The 10303-nt window shown below is 37.5% G+C and overlaps 1 protein-coding gene across 1 annotated transcript in view; it reads left to right on the top strand.

The window, feature by feature from the left end:
• Window positions 1–5695: 5695 nt before the first annotated feature.
• The window catches only part of HECTD4 (HECT domain containing E3 ubiquitin protein ligase 4), a 63184-nt gene continuing 58576 nt past the window's right edge, over window positions 5696–10303 (top strand). Inside the window, 3 exon segments of the mRNA XM_009880308.1 lie at window positions 5696–5958; window positions 8622–8711; window positions 9076–9206. Of these exon segments, the coding sequence (XP_009878610.1) occupies window positions 5696–5958; window positions 8622–8711; window positions 9076–9206 (484 nt within the window).

The raw sequence follows: 10303 nt of genomic DNA, 5'->3' as shown, positions 1-10303 counted from the left end.
TCACTGGCCATGCATTTTCTACTTTCTTTTCCATTTTACTTCTTTCTATTGTACCTGCTGTTCTACACCAGGGAACTGGTCTAAACCAAAAATCTAGCTTAAAAAAAACCACCCCAAACCAACCAACCAAAAAACCCCAACCAAACAAAAAAACCAATAGCACAACCCCAGGCCCTACTGCCAGCACCAGGGAGAGGACGAGGGGATGGGAATTTTAGCCAAAGGAGAAAGCTGCCTTTTAGTGGCAGCTCACTTCTAAATTTACTTAATGTGGTCATAAAACCTTAGGCTAAAACTCTTCACGTAGATTAGTGTGTCTTAATTGTAGTGCGTCCGGTATTTACTATCAATGGAGAAACACTTTACCCTAATAATAGTGAATGCCAGCGATGACTTTCTAGAGTGGTATTGGCAAAAATACTTCTTCCAATTAAGCAGTATCTGGTTAAGGTCACGTAGTAGGACAAAAATTGGATACAGCAGGAAAGATGACATCCTCCCTGTAGCTGATGATTTAAAATTAGATACCTGTCATGCCTCTCAATGTTGAAGAAGATGTCAATGACCAATTGGAGTGGTTGAACTTTGGATTAACCATTTTCTATTTAAAATATTTATTAAAGTTGATTTAAAATCTTAAACAAGGAAAGGATATTTAAGGACAAGATACTGCAAAATTAAAATAGTGACAAGTCAACTTTTTACTGACACAGTTTTTAATTATATGTAACTTCAGCCTGTTAAGCGTGAGACTTTAAAAATCAAAACTTTTCAAAGGCAGTCTTTGCGAAGTAGAAGTAGATAAAGTTGGAAAATAGGTAACGATCACAGTTGCACTGTATGAGCTGTAATTTCAAAGTGACTGAAGAGCAGGTTTCTCATTTGCAAAAAAAGTCAATGTGATGCTTACCCTACTTACAAAATCAGGTATAGAAAAGAATCTTAAAAAGTGATGTTGTTTTATTTCTTCCTCTAGTTCTAGTGTCTTTGTGACACTATAAATTATAATAGAATTACTTGGTTATGTTAGAATTACACTTTTTTTGCTCTGACACTGCATTTTTTTTGTGCATTAGAAGTTATTCTTCAAAACTTAGATTCTGTTATAGAGGTTTGAAGGGTTTTTTGTTAATAATATTGATTGTTCCTAAAGAAAATGTTAATATGTCTTATCTAAAACCAAAAAGGACTATTTCAACACTACCGATGTATGTAAGGTAGATGGTTTTTACATTTTTTTCTCAATTCTCTTTACACTTGTCTTTATAAAATGACTGTTATTTTAACTGGTACTAAGCATCTTAACTTTTTCGTGTTCTCATTTTCAAAGGATATTAATCTGCATTATTTTTGTAGCATGGCTAGTTACCTTGTGCTAATTCTGAATGTAATCTCTACATTCAGATTTTGTTGAGTATTCTTTTAAGCATATGTTTGTGTTTTTAGCTGGATGGTGTTACTGCCAAGCTGCTATTTCTGTTAGAGGTTGTCTTTTGAGATGTAAGTAGATACTGGAGTAACTTGTTTTATGGCAAAGCAATGTGATTGTTACATCCTTTTCATCCTCTTAGATTCTGTTTAAGCCTTGTTAGTTAAAAATGACTGGTGTTGTCAAGTGATTGTTTACTTACCCGTTCAGGTGACTGCTTGTGATGTGCAAACTTTTGGTTGTCTGCTTCTGAGATCTCCCCAAGTGTTGTATAGGCAAACGTCCAGGCAAAGTGCCCAAATACCACTAATAAAAGGGTACTGGAAATCAGTCCTAAATCAGAGTTCAAACTCAAGTATAAGTACAGAGGCATCAAGGAGGCAGAGGGAAAGGGAATTTTACCTCTTGCTGAATGAGGAATAGTTTTGTTCAATGAAGTGTTGGAGAGGACGGCTTGAGTAACACACTCCTGCGTCTGCAGGGAAATGAATCTGCGCTGATTTTAACAAAGGGAATGGTCGGATCCTCTGGATAGGAAGAGAATAAACTAATTTGGGGGAGGATTAAATTTTGCTGGGGGATTTAAAAAGGGAGATTTGGCAGAGCACGCCAGCTTTTATAGCCTGAAGAAACCCTCTTTAGTGGGTGCAGCTTTGGGCAAGAGGTGTTCAGAGTGGGAGCCTCTGACAGCCTGTGCCAGGGAGGTCTGCAGTAAATCAGCCGGGGAAGGGATGGGGAAGACCTTTCTGATTCAATCTTAGTACAAGCCATTTTAGCAGAGATTTTCTATTTCCTTTCTTCACCTGTGTCTTTTATAAACGTTGGTAGTTGTATTGTCTATTTCAGAATTTGTGAATAAATATGGTGGGGGGGTTTCTTGCATTTTATTTTAACTTGCTTTGACTTCAAGTAGCCTCAAGATAACAAGCATTGCCTGAAGATAGGAGAAAACTGCGGTCAGCGTGCTGTGGAAACCTTGGCAAGGGCTACGATTCCTTTGTGAAGTCTTTAGTCTATCCAAAGGGAAACAGTATAAGTAAGATGGACCAAGTGAAGCTCTGTCATTAGCTTTGGGTTAGAAAGAGGTGTGTTTCGCTAAGCAGTGAAAACCAGAATGGTTCCCTGGTGCACTGCAAGAACTTAAGAGTGTATCCGAACCCTGAAAGCTCCCAAGTTGTTTGTCACAGCCAGTCATTGTGAAAATTTGGTCTTGAAGCTCCTTTTTGGAGTTAGCTCCAAGTATTCACCTCCAGTCAGTAAAATATCCTTTGAGGAAAAGAGACTGAATTTTCTGAAGACTCCTGTAGATGACCTTAAACCTTCCTCCTAATATTCTTTTATTTTCCTGGAAGTGCAAATGCCTACTTAGACCTTCAGATGACATTGAATGGTTAAGTTTTTTCACTGGTTCTGTAAGCTGTGCATGAAAACTAGATGATGTAAATTGCTTTATTCTCAAAAATCTGTAAGTCCTGTTTTGGAACTGTCTTCTGAATCTGTTGAATCTAGTATGCTTAATATATTGTTAACCCAAATTAGTGCATATTTCCTTTATGAAAGACCAAAGCAAAACACTTAACAGTTCCAGACACACCATACTATGCTTATAAAGCAAATCATAAACTGTGAGATCAGTGAGAAAATAAAACTTCAGTAGGCAAAGCCTTTTCATCAGCAGCATATTTGCAAATGTTTGACACTGACCTCTTGTCTTGATTTACACAAGAGGCTCAGATGTAGAGCAATATCAAAACCAAACAATCCATCTTCCTGCTAAACTGTGGGATCTGAGGAACAAGAGCATGTAGCACAGTGTGACTAGTTTTCGTAAGTGTACCTTCAGTTGGACCCTAATGAATGACAAAATTTGCAAGGTTAAATTATATCTGAAACATGGACCTTTCTGCAATAATTTGGTTCTGCAATATGGCTGAAATAAAGCAGTTCACATGTGTTTGAACATTGGAATATTTAAACCTTATTATACACTGGGTACAGATATGCTTTAAAGTCCCCATGAGGTTGTACAAAGTTTGTGAATTAACATAGTGGTATACTTACAACTTAGGTGGGTGCAATGTTTTGAAATATTACCTGGCATGGACTGCAGGGTTCTGCTATGTCTGTGGGAAGGAGAGAAGACTACAAGCAGCTTCCTCCGACCCCATGAAAGTATAATCTACAAGGGAAAGCCAACTAAGCATACCGCAACTTGTCTTTTGTGGTATCTTTGTTATTAGCGTAGCCAAAGACCGTAGACCTATTTTGTTCAGCATTTAACTCTCAAGGTGAAAACACTAATTCTTTTTTTCCTCCCACTTCTGCAATTTGTTATTGCTTAGTTGAGGATCCATCATGTATTGAGTTTAGTTCAAGAAAGTCAAAAGCAAACCGGTTTGGAAAGTTTTAGATTGCATCTGCAATAGAAAACAATTAAACTTATTTTGGAGACAATAGAACGCACAAATTAATATGAGGTAGTTATTTTAAATGTGTAATATATGGTTTAGGGATTAATATTCTTAATCTCTTTGAAGAAATTAATTAAAAGAGATTCTTGAGTTTTAAGGAGCTCAATACTAACATCTATTCAAGTGTAATTATGATGTGAATTACTTTAAAGTGAACTTTTCATGACTCTGATGATAAAGTGTTCTACTGAAAGCTGTTTCATTGACTTTAGTAATGGTGTTTGTAGAAATGGCAGATGTAATTTGTCCTGGAGCATTTTATCGAGCTGTTCAGAATTCTACAATTAGACATAAACATCTATTTCATATTCTGTATGACTACAGCCTACAATTAAAAAATAAAAAAATCACAACACTGTGTAAAATTACCCATTGCATCTCTTAATCTCCCACATTCCCCTTCCTTTTTTTTTTTTTCCTTCTTTTTATTTTAAGTAAATGAGGGAAGAACAGCTTTAGGGCATAAAGATGGGCCAAAAAGAGCGTGTTTGGGGGTGGATGAGATGAGGCAGTGTGGCGTGCAGGAAGAAGCCCTTTGGACACTGTATCCGAAGTATCAGAAGATGTCTGGCTCATTGATTTCCTTGAGGTTGCCATAGCTTAAGTGACTTTGTGGATCTCAACTGTTGTTGTATGCTGTAGGGAGAAAAGCTGTCTGTAAATTACTTTAAATTCTGAGTTGTTTCAAGTACCAAGCTGGTACGAACCTATAAATACGTTTCTTTCTGTCGTGGTTTACTTGTTTTCTGTTGTTCCAGCTTTGTCTCTGATTTTACTTAGAAGTGCCAAAAAGGCCTCTTTCTTCTGTCTGAAATGATGATGATGAGACTTTAAGGGTTTTAAATTGTGGCAGCAACTGGAAATATTTTGAGAAAGGTGTAGCTAAGTGCAATATGATAAAATTGAGAAGGAAAAAAACCAGGAGGGAGAGCATATAGCAAAACTCTTGGTTCATTTTAGAGAACTGGTTTGTTTGTTTGAAAAGCTCCAAAACTAGAACACATACATTGTTAATACAAAATAGTGTTCACCTATTAATTTCCATAGAAGGGCTCTAAACTCAGCCTTGGGGACCCTTCAGCCCTGGGGACCCTCCATCCCCTCAGTCCTTTTGAAGTTCTTAGCAAAATTGCCTCAATTACCAAAATAAAAAAAAAAAATAAAAAAAAAGCTCCAGGGGAGGTGAGTCTTTAATTTCAAAGATACTATTTCATATGTACTTTTCTTTGCAATCTTTATTGTTGTTATAGCACCATGATTGAAAGTTTAAAAATCTGTCAGCAACCCCCAAGCCCAGGCTTCAGTGACAATGCTGACTCAACAGTAACAGGCTCCATACCACTTGCATGCTCTTTGGCCTCCAATGTAACTTTATCTGTGCCCAGAAATTAAAAAAAAAAAATAAATAATCCCACAATGTGTTGTAGAGGACAGCTGATCTAGAAATCCAGGCACATGCTACTGTTATTTGTCCTTAAGGAGAAAAAAAAAAAACAACACAATCAACCTTTATAAATACCAACTTTTTCCCTCCTTTTAGATACTAACGTTTGAGACCAAGAATCCGACGGAGCTGGCTGAGCGCTTACGATCTGTGTGTGGAAACCAGAGCAATGCTTATGCTCGACTGCTGGAGTACCGACTAAATGCTCTGCGTGGACTCTGGAACGCCCAGCGCCAGCTAGCCTTGGAGGAGCAGCATGACCGGGAGAGCTCGGGCGATGAAGAAGCGCTGGCCTTGCTCAAGCGTCAAGGCTTGTTACAGCAGCCTGAACAGGCACCGTTTACTTCACGGATGGGGCTTCTCTTGGTCTTTCCCCTCATTCAGTCTCAAAGTAGAACAGACCCTTCTCTCTGTAACATAACCGCTGAGGTGCTATTGAATTGCCTTCGAGACTGCCAGCCTTTGAGTTTGACTAAGGAACCAGCTGACTGTCTCAATGGGATAGAGTCTTTGCTGTGCTCCTGGCTGGAGGACACTTCTGCTTCAGGCCAACAGATTCCATATAAGCAAAAAGAAAATGCTGCTGCTGCCCTAGTTGCCTTGGCTTGTGCAAGGTAAGGGAACTGCGCTGAAACAGCATGTCGGGGTTGATACTGGCAATAAGTGTTTATTATGTAAATGTAAGAATCAAAAATGATGTGACCGCCTTGTTGTGACTAATTTTTGGTTTACGTTAGTCTTTTTCTTCCTAATATTTAAATATTGGTTTGGAAAGGGTGAAACTGATAAGCCAAGCATTTTATTTATTTTTTTTTGAGTGTGTTTAGCATATGTAAAACCAGAAGGATCTAGGTTAGAAATGCCTCCTGTGCGTATTGCTGCTTCTACTGCAGGGGGCTAGTCTAGGAATGGTTCTAAATGTTTTTATCACGGGGGAAAGTTGTTTCACTTTTTTCCCTTTGTACTGCCCCTTTAATCCTGTAGCTTATGCATCTTCATTTGGCTGTAGAAGGCTTTGCTGCCAAGTTTCAGGACAATTAATTTCAGATTTCAGTGTCGCCTGTGAAACATCTGGAGGCATTTTTTCACTTTGTTGCTAGTGAAGAGTTCAACCAGTGTAGGCTGAACTGTCCCGGGCCCTGCATGGTTTTAGCACAGCATCGGGTGACCGAGGATGAAATAAGCTTAATAAAAGCTTACTCTTTTTAGGGGATGGGGCTTAGGGAGAGAGGGAGGAGCATACCAAACAGCTTCTGCAAAGCCACATCAATGTGGGTCTAAAGTCACTAGTTGCCTTTTGAACATCTTGGCTTTAATGTTTCTCAGATTGCAGTCTTGTCTGTCAAGTTTAACTCTGATTTAAGGTATTGAAATTCTCAGAAGTTGTCATGGTTTGGTTTAGAAAAAGGTTTATTCAAATGGAAAACACTTAATTTCTAGTGTGCTTGTTCTAACGAAGTCAATGAGAAATCTCCTGTGTGTGGCAAACTCTTCTGCGCTGCCAACTGCCTTGTCTGAACAGCAGTGTACTTGAACATAGCTCAGATAAATTGGATTTGATAAACACGGTCTCGTTTTTATTTTTTTTCCAGATGTCAGTTTTCAGGAAGTATGGGGTGCTCTTTGCAGCTGAATTTGTAAAAGAGCTAAATTTCAAATACAGCTTTTGAAATGGAGGTTGATCTTATATTTTCTTTGCAAATCTGTCTTGCATTGCTTACGGAGTTGTAATATCCTGATGTGCTTTATTCACTTATGAAAGCCTTACATTTTTCCTTTAAATATGTAAGTCGTGTTGGGTACCGTTATGAAGAAAGAACCCTCAAAATAGACTATTATTGAGATTCCCAGTTGCAATCTTGGGTGCTTTATATTACTAAGAATAAAACAACAGGGTGAATATTGCTTTAAATAATTAATTAAGGTGCTTTGAAGTATTCAGTGTCAATTTTCTCCAAGCTGAGGTTTATCAGTGAGAGCATATAGCTGAAAATAACGGTGGAGGAAAAAAAACAGGGTTTGGGGTGTGGAGGAGGAGATGCTGTTAGAAAGTGAAGGAGCTAAGACTGACCATGTGTGACAGAAAGCAAAAGGCAATATTCGGCAGGGTGCGTGGAAAGGATCTCTTCCATTGATCAGTCATGCTTTTGAAGAAATCAATTCATAACTGACTATTATCATGCCTAAGACGCAGTCAAGGTTCTCGTGATCAGTCATGCTTTTGAAGAAATCAAACTATTATCTATTATCATGTCTAAGATGCAGTCAAGGTTCTCATTTGTAGCTAGGCTACTATGCCTGGAAATAAAGCCACCGCATCTTTCAGAAAATTACTTCTTCCTAATACCCTGACTTTTAAGACAGAAACTATAAAATATATTTTTAAAAACTTCTGTATCTCTTTATTTCTACAAAACCCAGGCATTTTCCACTATATTAACATACAGATTTCATAGGCTTGTCCAAAAAAAGTATTCAACTTATGAATGAACAAGAATGATAATCAGAGCTACATCTGATTGTAAACTCCATCTGTTTGTAAATATCACAATAAAATTTTAAAGCAACACACTTTTAGGCACGATTAGAAACAACTACTTAGGTTTAATTTTGTTTTCAGAAGTATCTAGTCCTTATATACATTTAAATGCATCACTTCAGAAGGGGAAGAGCTTCCAAATTTGTGTTTGGAAGCAAAAGTAATCAGACTCTTGATAATAAATTAATTAGTTTGGTCTTTTCTATTTTAGTCAAGAAAGCCATCTCTAGCTATGTGTGCAGCAGCTCTTACTAATCCTTTGGCTCAGCCCCAGGAAGACCCGCAGATTGTATTTGAAGGTCTAAATATGATTAAGCAGCTACAAGAAATATTGAAAGTAGCTGTCTGTGATAGATGCAAGATTGAGGTATTTTATCACGTGCATAGATTGCCTTTACTGTACGCGGGTTACGGCGCAGCCTGGTTGCTGTGTCAGCCATGGCTGCTGATCTCCCTACCTGCACGGTGCTTCATCCTCCTCCAAAAAGACAGCGTGATTTAGTCCGGCAGTTTGCCAGCGTTCTTCCTTTATGCTGCTCTCTCTTCCTCTTTTCACTTCCCCCACAAAAGAATGAAAATCATCCAGGAAAGAAATGCAAATTAGAAAAGGAGCTTGATGACATATCTTGGATATTCTGTCTTTATGGTACTGGATATTCTACGTAGATGCTGTTGTCTGTGTGTATTCAATCTTGTTTCAATAGACATCTTTAATTCATGTTTTTCTTATCCTTTTAGAGGGTCGCTGAAAACCTTTGTTCATACAGTGCATCTATTACAGAAACAGACTGATCTAGGATCCTTGCCTGTGGCTGATGTGTTATACAGGTTTGTAGTGACTTTTCTAATTGGAGCACTTTTACATCAGCTCTGAAAATGTGTAAGTGCGTTTACAGATAAATGTCTTTTAAATGTGATTAAAAGGCTTTAGAGTTATTGAAAGCTCTAGTAAAGATTGAAATTTAGTCAATTGCAGAAGGAAGACATTAGAAAGTCAAATCTAAAAGGATCTACTAGTTGTTTTTTGGGGGGTGTTTTTATTTTTTTAATTAAATATTGATGTTTCCTTTAAGTGGCTTATGAACTCTGACAGGGAATAATTACCTAAAATATGTCTTCATCTTAACTTTTGATTTAGCTAGTTTTTGCTATCACTGTTCTCTATGAATCTTATTTTATTTTCTACTTAAAGGTTGTTGCTTTTGGAGGGAGGACCTGGATCACCCTCTTGTTTGCTTGGAGGAAAGCACATAGTGTCTTGGGGCTTTGAAGACATGTTACCTGCACCCGATGCCAACAGTAGTTCCAGCAGTGAAAATAAAGGTGAATTATTTCATGACTGGCAGTATTAGCAGGGGAGGACAAGATGCTTTTAGTGGTGATAATTGTTTAAAAATTAATGTAAAGCTTTAGAATTGGAAAGGGTTTCTCCTTTTCTGTTGGAAGTAGCGTAAAAGCTAGTATAGTGCATATCAAATAACTGAAAGCTGATGGGTTTAGAAGCACCATCTGTAGAGAGAACTGGGCAGCACAGGAGGGTCTCAAAGCCTGACGCATAATGAGAGGGGGAGGGCAGCAATTGTCTTAGTCTGTATAGTCAAAACTGAAGTTTTGAAAACGTGGACCTAATTTACAGGAGTACTAAATTCTTTACATAGTTTGGTTTGTCGTACCTATTCTCATTCAATTAATCTAACTATATATGTCAATTATTTATTTGCTTTTTTAAAGTTGATTTAGGGATCAGCTAGAAAAAAATATTCTGTTTTATATTAAAATTAAGAGGCTAAATCTTAAGTCTGGCGTGTCAATGATAGTATGGCATATCTTTTTTAATTACAAGATATAAAGAAAATGTTGCTTTTCAATTGCTGAAGATCAGTCGCTGTTTTCAATTGGTCTAGTAATCAGATTGTAGGCAACAATCAAAAGCAGTAGATACAGTGACCCTCCCTGACTCGAGTGGGAGTTTTGAAGAGAGGTCAGACTGAGTTTGGATATGATCCCCTTGTTAGTCTCTCAGTAAGCGCAATTTTTTTGTCCTGTACAACATCACTGTATTCAGTAGCTAAGTATCACTGGCAAAGCATGGTTATTTTTAGAAGTACAAGTTCATTGCTTTTTTTTCTTTGCCTGTTATACTTTTGTTTCTGTCCAATCTGTTTTGTATGTTCTTTTTTATGCTTTCTTTTCTATTTCTTTCCCTGAATTAATTCTTAGTTTGTACGGTTTTGTTTGCTTACTATTTTTGCACTAAAAAGAGAGTTCACATTGCTTTAGAAATATTAGTTCAAGCTTTGACATCTCATTGAGCTTAATGCAAGCCATAGGAATTTACACATCTGAGTTGTCATTTTAGGCTATCTGCAAATTTATGGACAACATCTATATTTCAAAGAGGTTTTCTTGCTATGAGAGTG

The sequence above is a fragment of the Charadrius vociferus genome, unplaced genomic scaffold, assembly GCF_000708025.1.
Source record: "Charadrius vociferus isolate BGI_N301 unplaced genomic scaffold, ASM70802v2 scaffold332, whole genome shotgun sequence".
NCBI lineage: Eukaryota > Metazoa > Chordata > Aves > Charadriiformes > Charadriidae > Charadrius > Charadrius vociferus.
This window is presented reverse-complemented; position numbering and strand designations above follow the sequence as displayed.